The sequence below is a fragment of the Dasypus novemcinctus genome, chromosome 14, assembly GCF_030445035.2.
Source record: "Dasypus novemcinctus isolate mDasNov1 chromosome 14, mDasNov1.1.hap2, whole genome shotgun sequence".
In the NCBI taxonomy this organism is placed as follows: domain Eukaryota; kingdom Metazoa; phylum Chordata; class Mammalia; order Cingulata; family Dasypodidae; genus Dasypus; species Dasypus novemcinctus.
The window spans coordinates 76120511-76136787 of record NC_080686.1 but is presented as its reverse complement, the minus strand read 5'-3'; the positions used below and the strand labels follow the sequence as shown (position 1 = coordinate 76136787).

Sequence of the window (16277 nt, the reverse complement as noted above, 5' to 3'; positions counted from 1 at the left end):
AGAAGAAATGTGGAATGTTGAAACGTAAGTAAGAATTATATAAATGCAGAAGGGAAAAGGACATTTCAAAAAGAGTGTTTATCATAAGTAAAGACAAAGAACTATAAGCAATTTGATAGTATTCAAGTATAAATTATGTGCCTAGACTAGTGATCAATGAGAGTGGAAATGTAAGCAGAGGAGGTCAGATCATGAAAGTTGTACTGGACTTTGAGTATCATCCTTTAGGCAATGTGGAGCAACTGCAGGATTTTAAGAATGTGCATAGTATTGTTAGATTTTTTCAATGGGCAATATGAACTGGCAATATGAACATTAGAGCATGGAAACAGGAAGCCACTGCAATAATTTTGGAGACACATAATCAGAGTCAGATCTAGAAATGAGAGAAGGGGTTGATTGAAAATATTTATAAGGTAGAATCTTGGTAGCTCTTCTTGATGGATTGGATACCAGAGTACAGTAGATGATAGTGCTAATCAAACAATTCAGGAATGCAGAAGAAGAAGCAATTTGAGTTTTGGTTTGGATATTTTGAATATGTTATGCTTGATGTACCTGTAGTCTACTAAGTAGAGATAAGTGGTAGGCATTTGGGCATCTAGTTTCAAAGTCAGCCAAAAAACCTGGAGGAAATAAGAAAAGGATTCATCAGTATTTAAATGGCAGAATAAATCATACATTTAGATATGATCAAAAAGGAAGAATGTAAGGAGTAATAATTAGAGAGGATTAGACAAGGAACTCAAGAGGATATAAAGACAATAATATGAAGTGAAAGAAGAATAGCTTGTCAATGAAACTGAAATCTGAGCAAAAACACTTGAAGAAAATAAGAAGTGGAGAAACAAGGATGATGAATTTAGGATGAAGAACAACAATTACGGTAAAAAATGGATATGAAGAGAGAGATAAGGGCAGAAAAGACTCCATTATATTTGTCAATTCAAAAGTCATTTGGGGAGGAGATAATAAATGCTTGTATTGAGGGTTAGGGACTTGTGGGAAATAGCAGTGGCTCCGAAGAGAATGAAAGATGGGCACAGCAAAATATAGATATCTGGAATCCTTAAGTAATAAAAATGTTATAGTCTCTCTAAATATAATTAAAAACAAAAACAATTCTAAACCTTATAGTTTGGTTTCCCATGATGAATACCTTCTTGTTTTACTTTTTTACTTTGAGATATAAAATAGTAAACTATCAACTTTTTCTTTGGTGATTTTCTGTGATAATCATCTTAATTTGCCCATAGGTAAATACAGCACATAAATGAACAGAGAGAGATAAGATTAGACCTTTCTCTCAAAAGACTTAGTTTGAAAGAAGGTGCAAGGACATAGGTCATGGGGAATTTTGCTTTTAGGATGAAAGACACATGCATATGTCTGTGGACTAAAGGGGCAAAAGGCAGAGAGAATAAGGGAGATATTTAATTGAGCAAGATTCAGGAGTAAGGAGAGGGATTCTGTGACCAGATTGAAGGTATTGATCTTAATGGAAGTGACTCACCATCCTCTGTAGAGAGAAATATTTAGGAGGCATAGAAGGCTTGAGGGAGAAAAAAGCAGAAAGTTGAGTAGTCTTAGAAAAAGTGAGATTTTCCCATTCAGACTATACTTAGTGTTCCTGTCCTGTGTGTCTTCTCTCATGTTGCTTGAAGGCAGAACTAGAAGTGGAAGCTTTCCCACATAGACAAGATTTATAGGGTTTCTCTCAAGGTAAGTACTCTCAAATTCTTTATGTGAAAAGTAATGAATGAAGACTGTCATACATAGATGGCATTCATAGGGCTCCTCTCCTCTGTGAATAATCTCAGGTTGCCTAACATAAAAAATCTAATGAGTACTTTCCCACATAGAAGGCAACCATACGTTTTCTCTCCAAAGTGAGTTTCATTGTATTGTTTGTGAAGAGATTTCAATAAAGGCTACAGCACTTAAAAAAAAAAGAAAAAAGGAAGAAGAAAGTTGAGTAGTCAATGTCTAATCACAAAAATGTATAGGTGAATAAATTTAGTCTGAGCAACTAAATATTCTAAATATAGTAGAAATTTGGGCCATCCTCTGAGACTAGGCAAGGGTAGCAGAAAGGTGTGGTAGTAGACATCCATCATTTAAATGACAAAAAAATATAAATTATAATGATAGTTTTGCATATTTAAAGTCATCCAAAGAGGAAAGATGTTAAATTTTGCCAGAACCAACTCAGCTTCTCCTTTCAAACTAGTTTTATGCTGGCAAAAGAATCTGGTATGTCTTTAGCTGAAGAGTAAAATTTATATGAGAAAACTACACTTTCAAAATCAGATAAAATAAGAATGTTGATGTGTTGATTGTGTGTAGGAGACATCATGAGACCATGAGAACCTTAACTGCACTCTTATATGTATATGTACATGTCTGTGTAAGCATATGTATATATATGTATATGCATATGCATGTGTATGTGTATGTATATATGTTTATGTATGTATACAGCTCACTTTCCCATCCTGCCACCAGAAACCTTTATATCTTCATTTCTCTATTTTTCTTGAAGCTGCCAAACTATGTAATAAATTATTTCCGGAAAATAAGCTGTTCAACAGTAATTCCCTAAGGAGATCTTTGAATTTCACTGAAAATATTTCGAGCCTCTCCATTGAAGTGTTACAGAAACCTTTGTTTGGGGCTATGATAATAACTATAGTAACTGCCTATTTTTATCAACAAGTCAAGCAACTAGAATTTAGGAATAGCCTAACACTCAATATAAGAGCATTTTATTGTAAAGTGCTCTAGGTACTGAGATAATTACCCATTCTCACTCTCGAACTGTTATTAAGGCCTCTTTCTCCATTAATATATAATGGTATCATGGAAGATGTGAAAATGGGTCAAATATTGCATATGCTATTGTTCTATTTTGTTTTGTTTCTAATTTTTTCTAGTAACCTTCATATTTTTTCCAGTAGCCATGTGGAAACCATCTTTATCCACTTCTCAATGCCAATTTTTATTTTACATGAAACAAAATATTAATGGAAAGGGAGAAAAAGCATATATGTATTTTTTTCTTGTCTTTTGAAACCAGTGAAGCAGCAGTTCTATGTATGCATATAATGATCTTTCTTGATACAATAGTATAAAAAGTCAGGTCTGAACAAAACTTCATAAACCCTTCTAAAGAAGTGTTTTCACAAATAATGATAGCTAATAAATTTAATTAGTCACTTAAGACTTTTTGTTTGTTTGAATTAAAGCACCCTGTGGAGGCAATTTAACAGGATCTTCAGGCTTCATTCTTTCGCCAAACTTCCCTCATCCGTATCCCCACAGCAGGGACTGCGACTGGACTATCACCGTCAACTCAGATTATGTTATCTCCTTGGCATTTATCAGGTGAGTTCCTACATACTTCCATATTTGAAAAATCTTTCTGGTCACTTTGCATTAGCATTTTTATTTCTTTTATTTCTAAACTTGGCATTATTATTATTTTTTAATGAATCTCAATACTAATACTTTGCAACTGTGCAGCCTGTAACTGTTTACAAAGTCTTGAACAATAGTCTAGATGCCAAAGCAGTTTTGCAGGGAAGTGGGTGAGCATCTCCACCAGATTGTACCCAGGAGAAAAAATGTTAAATGTTGAGTGGTTCTTTGACTCACAGAGGTTTGATCGCTTCATAATTTTTCCTCCCTACCAGTCTTTACCATCACTACTTCAAAAAACTCAGATTTTCCTAAACTTCAAGATTAAAAAGTCAATTCTACATGATTTACCAGCAGAACTTGTCTCATAATGGAGCCTTAGATGTGAACATCACAACACTTACACTTGCTGTTTAGCAACATAAATGGCAAGATTAACTTAGTTCTGAAATAAGGGATACAGCTTATCAGGTGGGAAAGAGGGCAACTGGGTTTTCTTTCACTTTCATCTGTGTTATATTGGATAAGTTCTTTATTTGGATGAGCCTCCATTTCTTCACATAGATCCAATACTTGGCATCATCAAGTCCTTTTTGAACTCTTTCCCTTCAGTTTTCAGTAGGAGTGTTAAGTGTCAGCAACTCATTTACTAAGTAGAAAATCTCTTAATCTTTCATGTCCAAAAGATGTGTACATTTTCACCCAAAAAACAGAAACCCTCTTTCTGCCACAAGTGTGTTAAAGCTGCTTGGTATTTATGTAAAAATATTAATCTTAAATATGCAACATTTTCTAATATATTGAAACATAATTAAGAAGAAGTAAAGATAATTTGAACTCATGAAAAATTGGCAAAAGTGTACATATATGGAATTTTTATTTCCGCTATTTGTAAAGAAATATTTTTATTAGTACTAGCAAAACAACAATAATGCTAGCTATGAGAATATTACAAGTGTCTTTCGCTTTTCATAACAATTTCCTAAGCTAAGTACTATTATTACCTCCTTTTTAGAATAGAGGAAATGACAGTACAAACACTAGAAATATAAGGACATATGATACAGGGCTGTTTACTTACAAATTATTCTGTTTAATTAGAGGATGATAGAATTTGTAATATAGGAAGTGTGCAACCTAAATTTGATTTCCAACTCTGATGTTTGTTATATGACCTTCAGGAGGCCACTGATTTTCAAGGATTATAACATACTCATTGGTAAAATTAAAATTATAATCCCTTCCTTAATTATTGGTAATACCAAGATAATAATAATGAAAATGCCTCAGAAAATATAATGTACTATTACTATTCTAATAATGTATATGAGAAAATATAATGTAATATTAGAAAATATAATGTACTAATTCACCATCCTAATTTTTCTGGAAAAAAACATGGAATTAGAAATAAGAGTCTGAAATTCCCTAGCAAGAACACTGATTTTTGTTTTGTTTGCATTTTCAAAGAAGATGCAAATCAATATTTTGAATATTTATTTAAGCCCAAGCCGGAAATTAAAAAGAAATGTACTGCAACCAAATGTTAAGCAACTTTTTTCTAGTGATCCTTCCAACAGTGAAATAGGCAAGGAAATTGTTTAATTATCTTCAAATATTAATGTTGAACTCATCTATTAGTTCTAGTAGCTTTGCAATTCATATTCATTATGTTGTTGCCAGATAAATTTTGATGGGTTTGTTCTTATTTTTAAAAATATTTACCGAACTAATATATATTTATATGATTATTATCACTTATGGCCTGTGATAACTTCTTTCTCTCTCCTTTCCTCCAACCCACACTTATTTTTTCTTTTCAGTTTTAGCATAGAACCTAACTATGACTTCCTCTATATATATGATGGACCAGACAGTAATAGCCCCCTGATTGGAAGTTTTCAAGACAGCAAGCTACCAGAGAGAATAGAAAGCAGTTCAAACACCATGCATTTGGCTTTTCGGAGTGATGGGTCTGTGAGCTACACTGGATTTCATTTAGAATATAAAGGTAAATGTGAGTGTTTGACTTTAGCATCATGATTTAAATTGTGGACATTTTTAACAGAAGAATAATTTTGTCTTGGACATATTGGTGACTAGTTATATGTGCATTTTTTAAATGCAGACACCTACAATTAATTTAATAAAAGGGTCTCTCTGTAGACTTTTCCTATCAGTGAGAAAGAAATTAGCATTTCCCTAATTTCTACCAAAGAAAATGTGTCATGCAACCAAATTAAGAATTAGTATGAAACTCATTTTTTGGAAGCTGAAGGGTCACTTAAGTACTTTTATTCAGAGACTACTCTCAATAGTCTCAAGAACACAGATCTGAATGTGATATTTAAATAATTCAATATTCAGAAAAAGAACAAACATGATACTTATAATGCTTGAGAATATTTATTCAGATACTTAAATGATTCAATATTTGAATGTCTATGGATGTTTATAATATATTCTCCAAAAGTTTAATACTGAAGGTCTATAGGAATACATTAGCATCCTAGCAATTTAAATTTAATATTTATTTTTCTATATTTGATTCTGTAACACATAGGCTGATAGTTCATCTCAAGTTATTAATTGAGATCTAAAATTATAGACTTAGAATTTACTTACCACCACTATTTTTTATTGTGAAAATATTTTCAGCAAACGGAAACTATATATAATACAACAAACTTCAAAGTGTCCACCACCCAATTTGTCACAAAATAATATTGTGCCATATTTACTTCAGATTTCTTTATTCTTGTTTTAAGAAATAAAACATTGCATATGTATTTAAAACTCCAGGACTATCATAAGATGTCCAGATAAAGTCTGGAATTTCATATGGCAAAGTTTAAGGAATGCTTTATTGGTAGATGAAAAATTCAATAGGTGAAAATCAGAAAGATGCAGATGCTTGGAGTCCTCCAATAACTCTATCAATACTTGAAAAGACATGCCAGTTCCAGAATATATGTTGGATATGGCCAGGATGTAGATTTCATTCTGGTATAATGATCCAGAATTTTCAGGATAAAATGTGCACCAGCATCAACATCAAGATCAATAAAAGTATTTTCCTTTGGTGGTTGTAGTACATGTCATATAAATGGACATAGGCTTATTATTTTTCTATTAATACTGGAAAGTTAAAGTTTTTAGGACCTGACTTAGTCTAGGTGATTCTTTTAATAAACCTTTAACTAAAACCCATAGGTAATACAAGCTGTATTTCTTCTGTTCATTTCCATCTTCATTTATAAAACTTTTATGAAATTGTACACAGATGTATATTATTTTAGAAGAAAACTAAAGTAATTTAGAACCAGCAAACATATCCTGATATATTTTATTTGAAGAATATAAGGCAAGGGTCTATTTTACCTAGGATCTATTCAGTAGGCAAGTGAAATTAATAAATCATAAAAAATAATGCCAGCAACGTGTTTGTTTATCTGTCAACCCAGAATTTTATTCAGAAACTAAAATCACATTTCCATCTACTTTCTAGACCTTCATGTAATGATTCTCTGATTTTTTTTCAAATTTTCCAGAAGTAATTCCTAAAGAGAACATATAAATAAACAAGGGTAGTATTAGTCATAGAAAGCTAATCACCAAGGATATAAAGCAGGATGTAAACATAGTAATGAAATTAATGAATTCTTTCCAAATGAGGCTAGCAACATAAAATTTTTGCAGAGGCAATGTTTTTTAATTTGCCTACCATTTTCTGCTCTCCTTACAAAAGAGGATTTTATTATATTTGCATTACAGTTTCACTGACATGTCATTGAAACTTTTGGGAAAACTTTAAAGAAGGTAGTGGGAAACTTTTGAAAAGATGAATATTAGGCAGTTAGACCTGTCAAAGAGATTAATCCTTTAAACAGTAATTTCAATCCTTCCTTTCCCTCAGGACACTTAGTTCAGTTTCATGAAGGGCAGCTGGAAATGCTAGGTTGCTCTTCTACCTAAAAATTTCATTGTGTTTTCCTGCTTGTTTAAGAGAAGGCTCAATGTGAGGCTTTAGTCTTAAAAATAAACCAACCCCTCCAACAATGAAGCACCATTTTTAATGCCAGGATTTAGTATTCACCCTGCTGATTTTTCCCTGAAAACAGTGTTGTGTGAATATTTCATCTGGAAATAAATATAGTTCCTTGGTTTGGGAAGCAAATTTTATAGTGAAGTCTGACTATAATATATAGGATGTAAATGAGGAAAAAACTTTAATACTGGTTAATTCATTGTAAATTGTGTATGTGTCCATTTGTGTGCTCTGATGAAGATCAAGTTATTCAGCTTCGGAATGAAACTCTGAAATCCAGTTTATCTGATCCACACACCCCCAACACCCCTCCTCCAGATCGTACCTCTCCTTTCCCTTTTACCTAGTCATCTTACACTCATTATCTCACAATGCTCAGTTTAGATGTCAGTTCTTCAAGAAGGTTCCCATATAACATGCTTCTCCGTATGTAACACACATCACACTCATAAGTACTTATTTAATATAATTAAATATACTTATCAAGTAGAGGGCTCTTGATAAGTATATGTTTGAAGGAAGGAAAGAAAGAAGGGAAGTGGGAAGGTGACTCTTCTTCATACTTCTGATATTCTATTAAAATTACTTAAATCATTTAAATGTATTTTTTCACCATACAGGGAGAAATTATAGAAAGTTTTCTTCTCAAAGCACAGAACACTAATTTGTTCTTATATTTTGAATTCTTTCCAGACTTATGAATGGACAAAATATATTTTTACTGTTACATTTAATCAGATCTTGATATATTACAATAATATAGATTCTGTAGTAGCCAAGCACCTAGATGTTAGCTTAGATTCTGTTGTATCTATGACTCATATACAGAGATATACCTACCTACTTTTTCTCATTAACAGAAAATCAATTCTAACATAGGAAATCACATTTGTTATACTGAATTGTGATGGACTTCAGTTGCACTTTTCCTTATTTTATATTTAATCTACGATAATAAAATGGAAATTATCTGAAGGTTTTACCCAGATCTGTTAACAAAGTATCTAGTACCAAGCCCCCACAATAGATAAACTTATTTTCAAATTTCTCTGCCAGTTTTCAAAGCATTCTGTCAATTTTCTTAGTTCACTGAGTGTAGTTTCTTTGTTGTGAATGGACTTTATTTTTCTTGAAGTTTGTCACTGCTAGCTTTCAAAGTGCTTTGCTTTGGCATAGACTCTCTATACTCAAAGACCATAGTTTGGATTTTGTAATGATTTTGTGGCCATTTTATAATGGGAAGACAGTGATAGAAATATTGGGAATACCTAGAGGAAACAGAATATGTTAGGAGAAATATTAACAGTTCAGAAAAATAGAATCCTTTACTTTCTACCTCTGTGAAACAAACTGAGCTCAACATAGGCAGCAAAACCATTTCTACATTCAGTATCATGAGTTAATTATAAATTATTTTGGGAGGAAAGATTTTAAATAAATGAATATTAAAAGGGGCCTGACTTTTTTTCCAAAATAATCCATTTAAAGCATATCATGTATCAATTGTAGCACATACTAGTTCAAATAATGAGTGTTTGACTGTATTAGATACTAAGTTTTAATAAGACCTATCAAGATTTTTTTTCTCTTACTAGTCAATTTGAATTACAAAAATGTCAGATATGGTTAAGGGCTACTGTGTACTTTGAGCACCCAAACAGAGGTAGAAAGAGTGGTTTCCCCTTGTTTAGAGGAAGAAGTGAACAAACCTTAAGAGAGGAAATATCTTTTAATATATTTTTATTACAGAAGTTGTGAACTTACAAAAAAATCATGCACACATGTAGAATTCCCATACAACAACCCTTCATCAATACACTTTACCCCGTCCCGCAGGGCGGCCGGAGACGAAACGTGGGTTACCTGGAAGAGAGAGTGGGTATGGGGTGGGGGAGGGAGAGAGAGAGAGAAGACAGGATTCTGATCAAGTCTCCATTTATTTGGGGTAAAACACAGGAATATATAGAGAAGGAAGGGAACATGTACATCGGTGATAGGCTGGTTTCGCAGGTGGCAATCGTCTAAGGAGGGGATTGGCTGAAAATCTGTGCCGGGTCTGCAGGGTTTCGCGCCTTGCCCATGCGTGTTGCTGTGGTCACCTGAGTTATGGCGGGAAGGGGAGAACGAAGCAGGGAGGAAGAAGAATAAGGAAATGACAGGGCAGATTTGTGAACTCCACCATGTTGTGAGATCCGCCATGTTGTAAGATCCGCCATTTTGTGGGAGGTTGTAAATAGGTTTCACAGCAGGTGGCTCCCTACACACAACACCATTGTGGAACATTTGTTACAGATTATGAGAAAATCTCATCAGACTATTACCACTAACTGTGGTCGATAGTGTACATTCGGCATATTTTTCCCATACCCCTCTTTTATTAGCACACTACATGTTCGGCATTGATGCAAGAATATTACAGTATTGTTAGTTAAATATAGTCCATAGGTTATACTAATTATATTTTCCCCACGCTTCTGCACTTTCCCACCACCATACATCTGTTGTAATTCACAGAAGGACCTTCTTGCATTTATACTTCTAACCACAATTCTCATCCACCTCTGGGTTCACTGTGTTCTTCAATCCCTGGATTATTCTCTAGTTTTCTTTCAATTGACATTTAAATCCCTAGACTATCCTTTTCAGCCACAGTCCCATTTATAAACCAGCTGCTTCTCACTATAATGTGCTACCATCAACTCTATCCATTTGACACATTTACAGTCGTTAATTAAAACTTCTACATACATTAAGCATCAGTACTCCTTTACATCGCTCCTCTTATCCCCTAATGACCTATACTCTAGGTTTTAACTCCATGCATTTGAAAATAGTATTTTAAAACAAACTCATTTTTTATCAAAACTTTTTTTCAGCAAAACTTCGGGAGTCCTGCTTTGATCCAGGCAATATAATGAATGGCACCAGACTAGGAATGGATTATAAATTAGGATCAACAGTCACCTATTACTGTGATGCTGGTTATGTTCTTCAAGGTTACTCGACCCTCACCTGTATCATGGGAGATGATGGACGACCTGGATGGAATAGAGCCCTACCGAGTTGTCATGGTAAGAACCAGGTTTTTTGCTGAGTTTTTATTACTTTTACAAATAACCAAGAAGTATTTATAATCAGTTTTGTACCTAAAAAGTCAAGTATTTAAATGCATCAACAAGTGAGATATAGAGAAAAGCAATCAGAGATATCATCAAGGAAATTTTAATTGAACTCACTAAAGCAAGTGTTCTGGAAAAGTGCTTATATTTCCAGGTATCTCTAAAGCAATGTGCACATTGTTATTAGTCAAACTTTATGGAAGTAGGTGCATGCCCTTTCTTGTTCATTTATGTGACGTACTATAGAGGAGTACCCGGAAACATGAGGTGCTCAGAAAATATTAGCTGAATAAATGAAGAACACAAAGTCTGAAACTGATATTTCAACACAGTAGATAAATGCAACACCTTAAATATTACGAAATTAGTTGTGTACAAATCTTTATCTGAAATATGGATATATGACTATATATTTCTCCTAAGAATTAGTTTGCCTGAAAGAGAGAAACAGTTATCTCACTGTCGAAGGGTGCCATAGACTTCCCAATTATTAAACCATAGTAATACAGTTACAAAATTTATATAAAGATTATATCATCTAGGGCAGGTTTCCCAAACAATTGGTCACCACCAGTAAGTCATAAAATCAGTGTATTGAGTTGTGACCAGCTTTTCTATGAATGACATAGAATTGAACCACATTAAATTAAAATTTAAAAGAAGTAAAATGTGAAAGAAGAGAATATTAGAATTAAAAGCATATAGTAAGGATAAATATTATTTTGTGAAACTTTTTCAGTTATATACACACAGATAAATAAAATTTAAAGACTGCATATATATACATATTCACACATATTTGTGCGTTTGTGTGTGTATGCATGTGTGTTTATATTGGACCACAATGTAAAGCGTACTTCTTGTTTTCTTGTTATGGATTTCAGTGAAAAAAAAAATTAACTCTGATCTGATGGTTAGGAGCATGACTTTTTGTTGTCTGATACATATGCTCATCATTCTGGACCACAATGTAAAGCGTACTTCTTGTTTTCTTGCTATGGATTTCAGTGAAAAAAAAAAAAGTTTAACTCTGATCTGATGGTTAGGAGCATGAGTTTTTGTTCTCTGATACATATGCTCATCATTCTAACGTATTCACTAATTAGAATTAGAATTACATGTATATGTATATGTTTATAATTTCTAAACATACATAAGTTATAAAACTAATCAAAGCTTATTGTTCCTTAGCTCTAGAATAAGGAAAATTCAAATTCATTACTTCAAAATGTTGTTGTGGGAAATAAACAATAGAAATCTGTTAACTGACCATTCTGTTAACAGCACAAAAGCAAGTTCTTGGTTTACATTTATGGCTTCATCTATCAGAACATAAAAGGAATAAAAAGAGAAATAACTACTTTGGCCTTAATTCTGCCAGAGAGGAAAAATGATTAGTGGCTTAAAAGTTTATAGGAAAATTGAGAAAAAGAGTGCTTGCATTGTCTTAGAATTTAGAGCCCTACAAAAGAGCAGTCTGTTCATAGTGAGAAATATATGCAAAACTTAATAAAGCCCTTTTCAAAATTTACTGCCTATTATCATTTAGATACCATGAAAAATTTCTGGAAAATTTTCTAGATCTAGACAAGTAGAAATACCAAAATCTTGATGGAGAAAATGAAAGGATACTGAAACTAAAGATCAGAAGGATAGGTATTGATACCTGGGATAAATTTTTAAATAAAAGCTTTTCAAAGACTTAGATGAGAAAGCCAGGAGAGCTAGCGTATAACTTGCTTTCACTATGAGTATGCCTGTGTACAATCAATAGTATTTTGTATAATCACATAGTTGTGTATTCATCACCTGTATCATCATTAGAGCATTTTCATTATTCTAATAATAATTAAATAATAATAAACTAACAAGAAAATTCTTCACCCCTCGATCTTTCTATGCTTCCCCTGCTGTATATAGCTGCTATTTCTGGCTATTCTTGAACAATTACTTATTTATTAAGCAGTTTTATTGCGATAAATTATATACCATACAACTGATCCAAAGTATATAATCAATGGCTTTTAGTGTAATCATAATACTGTGCATTCATCACCACAAAAAATTTTAGAACAACTTCATTACTCCAAAAAGAAATACTCTGTATCCTTTAGCAGTCCTTCTCCAGCCCTACATGACCTCTAATACTTACTCCATCTTTATAAGTTGATTTATATTTACTTTTTACATAAATAGAATCTTACAATATGTAGTCTTTTGCATCTGGTTTCTTTCACTGAGCATAATGTCTGATAGTACCATCTTATAACTTTAACATACATTTATTCAATTTCAAAAAAAAGGGTCTTATATATGCAATTTTATTTATTTCACATGTGGATTTACTATGCTATACATTTTTATCTTTCCTTTGAGTAATATATATTTTAATCTTTCCTTTTAATAATATACATAACCTTAGAATTTCTCTTTAGACCCCTTTCATACCCATGTCATAGTACTACTAGTTACAGATATATGTGCTTTCATCTTTTCTATTCATTTCCAAAGATTAATACATCTTTTTTACAAATTCTGTACTAGTTAACCCTCAACTTTCCATTTTCTAACCTCATTCTATTTTCTAGTGACCTGCATTCAAGTTAACTCCATGGTATTACACAATGTATTTCATAGTAGCACAATCATGCAGTATTTGTCCTTTTGTGTTGGCTTGCTTCACTCAACATAATGTCCACCAGGTTCATCCATGTTGTTATATGCTTTACAACTTCATGTCTTACAGCTGCATAATATTCCATCTTGTCTATATGCCACAATTTATTTATCCATTTGTTGGTTGATGGACACCTGGTTTGATTCCACCTTTTGGCAATCATGAATAATGCTGCTATGAACATCAGTGTGCAGATCTCTGTTTGTGCCACTACTCTCAATTCTTCTGGATATATACCTAGTAGTGGAATTGCCAGGTCACATGGCAAGTTTATCTTCAACTTCCTTAGGATCTGCCAGTTCTCCACCATGGCTGTACCATTCTACATTACCACCAACAGCAAATAAGTGTTCCTATCTCTCCACATCCTCTCCAACACTTACAGTTTTCTAAGTTTTTAATAGTGGCCATTCTGATAGGTGTGAAATGATATCTCATTGTAGTTTGATTTGCATTTCCCTAATCACTTGTGACATTGAGCATTTTTAAAGTGTTTTTTCTACTATCTGTATTTCTTCTTTGTACATATGTCTATTCAAGTCTTTTGCCCATTTCTTTTTTTAAGATTTATTATTTTTTTATTATTTATTTCTCTCCCCTCCCTCCCATTGTCTGTTCTCTGTGACCATTTGCTGTGTGTTCTTCTGTGTCCACTTGTATCCTTATCAATGGCACTGGGAATCTGTGTTTCTTTTTGTTGTTTTGTTGTTGTTGCGTCATCTTGCTTCATCAGTTCTCCATGTGTGTGGTACCACTCCTGGGCAGGTTGGACTTTCTTTTGCACTGGGCGGCTTTCCTTACAGGGTGCACTCCTTGCGCAGGGGGCTCCCCTACACGGGGGACACCCCTGCATGGCACGGCACTCTTTGCGTGCAACAGCACTGCGTGTGGGCCAGCTCCACATGGGTCAAGGAGGCCCTGGTTTTGAACTATGGACCATCCATGTGGTAGGTGAACGCTCTATCCATTGAGCCAAGTCCATTTCCCTTGCCCATTTTTTAATAGGGTGGTTTGTCTTTTTATTGTTGAATTGTAGCATTCCCCTACGCATCATAGATATTAATCCCTTATTGGATATGTGATTTCCAAATATTTTCTCCCATTGAGTCAGCTGCCTTTTCACCCTTTTGACAAAGTCTTGTGAGGTACAAAAGTGTTTAATTTTGAAGAGGTACCATTTATCTATTTTTCTTTTGTTGCTCATGCTTTGGATGTAAGAGCCAAGAAATCACTACTTACCGCAAGTCTTTAAGATGTTTCCCTACATTTTCTTCTAGTAGTTGCATGGTCCTTTCTTTATATTTAGGCCTTTGATCCATTTTGAGTTGATTCGTGTATAGGGAGTGAGATACGGGTCCTCTTCCAATCCATAAATGTGGAATGTCTTTCTGTTTGTTTAAGTCTTTTTAAATTTCTTTGAGCATTTTGTAGTTTTCTGTATATAGGTCCTAAACTTTTTTGGTTTAATTGATTCCTAGGTATTGGAGTCTTTCTGTTGTTATTGTAAATGGTATTTCCCTTGATTTCCTCCTCAGATTGTTCAATAGTAATGTACAGAAACATTACTGAATTTGTGTTTTGAAATTGTGTCCTCCCACTTTGCTGAACTTATTTATTAGCTCAAATAGCTTTGTTGTAGACACACCAGAATTTTAAAAATACATGATCATATTTTTTTCTTTTCCATTTAAATGTTTTTTATTTTTTTCTTGTCTGATTGCTATTACTAAAATTTCTAGCACAATGTTGAATTTTAATGGTGACAGTGGTTATCCTTTTCTTGTCCCCAATCTTAGAAGGAAAGCTTTCAATCATGCCCATTAAGTGCAATGTTGACTGGGAGTTTTTCATTTATGTATTTTAGCATATTGAGGAATTTTCCTTCTATTCTTATTCTTAAAGGTTCTTATCAAGAAAGATGCTAGATTTTATTGAATGCCTTTTCTAGTCTAGATGATCATGTAGATTTTTCTTTCAATTTGTTAATGTAGTGTATTACATTAATTGATTTTTTTATATTGAAACAGCCTTGCATACCAGGGATAAATTCCACTTGGTCGTGATATGAAAGTCTTTTGATATGCTGTTGGAATCCATTTGCAAGTATTTTGTTGAGAATTTTTGCATTTATGTCATTAGAGAGATTGGTCTATAATTTTCCTTGGAGTATCTTTATCTAGCTTTGGTATTAGGGTGATGTTGGCTTTATAAAATGTGTTGGGTAATTTTTTCTCCTCCTCAATTTTTTGAAAGAGTTTAAATGGTGTTAGTGTTAATTCTTCTTGAAATGATTGGCAGAATTCACACATGAAGCTATCTGGTCCTGGACTTTTCTTAATTGGGAGAATTTTGATGACTGATACAGTCTCTTTAAACTTGATTGGTCTATTAAGTTCTTGCCTTTCTTGTAGCATCAGTGTAGGTTGTTTATGCATTTAAGAGTTTGTCCATTTCATCTAGGTTGTCTAGCTTGTTGGCATACAGCTTCTCATAATATCGACTCATGATCCCTTTTATTTCTGTCGGTTAAGTTGTAACATACTCCCTTTCATTTCTGATTGTATTTATTTGCATCTTCTCTCCTCTCCTTTTTCTTTATTACGTTAGCTAAGGGTTTGTTAATTTTATTGATCTTCTCAAAGACCCAGCTTTTGGTTTTGTTGATTTTCCTCTATTGTTTTTTTATTCTAGATTTCATTTATTTCTGCTCTAAAATTCATTGTTTCTTTTCTTTTGCTTGCTTTGGAATTGGTTTGATGTTCTTTTTCTGGTTTCTCCAGTTGTTCAGTTAGATCTTTGATTTTAGCCCTGTCTTCTTTTTTAATAAGGCCTTTAGGGCTATAAATATCCCTATCAGTACTGCCTTTACTGTATCCCACATTTTTTAGTAAGTTGTGTTTTTGTTTTCATTTATATCAATGTATTAACAATATCATTTACAATTTCTTTTTTAACCCACTGATTATTTAGAAGTGTGTTGTTCAGCCTCCACTCTTTTGCAGATTTATTTCTTTCC

General features: G+C 33.2%; 1 protein-coding gene across 2 annotated transcripts in view; it reads left to right on the top strand.

Moving 5' to 3' along the window:
- CSMD3 (CUB and Sushi multiple domains 3) overlaps nt 1-16277 on the top strand; it is a 1328729-nt gene that overhangs the window by 1007380 nt on the left and 305072 nt on the right. For both annotated transcript variants that reach the window (XM_058275930.2, XM_058275932.2), the window contains 3 exons: nt 3246-3384; nt 5241-5428; nt 10342-10536. In XM_058275930.2, the coding sequence (XP_058131913.1) occupies nt 3246-3384; nt 5241-5428; nt 10342-10536 (522 nt within the window). The remainder of the gene's footprint in view (nt 1-3245; nt 3385-5240; nt 5429-10341; nt 10537-16277) is intronic.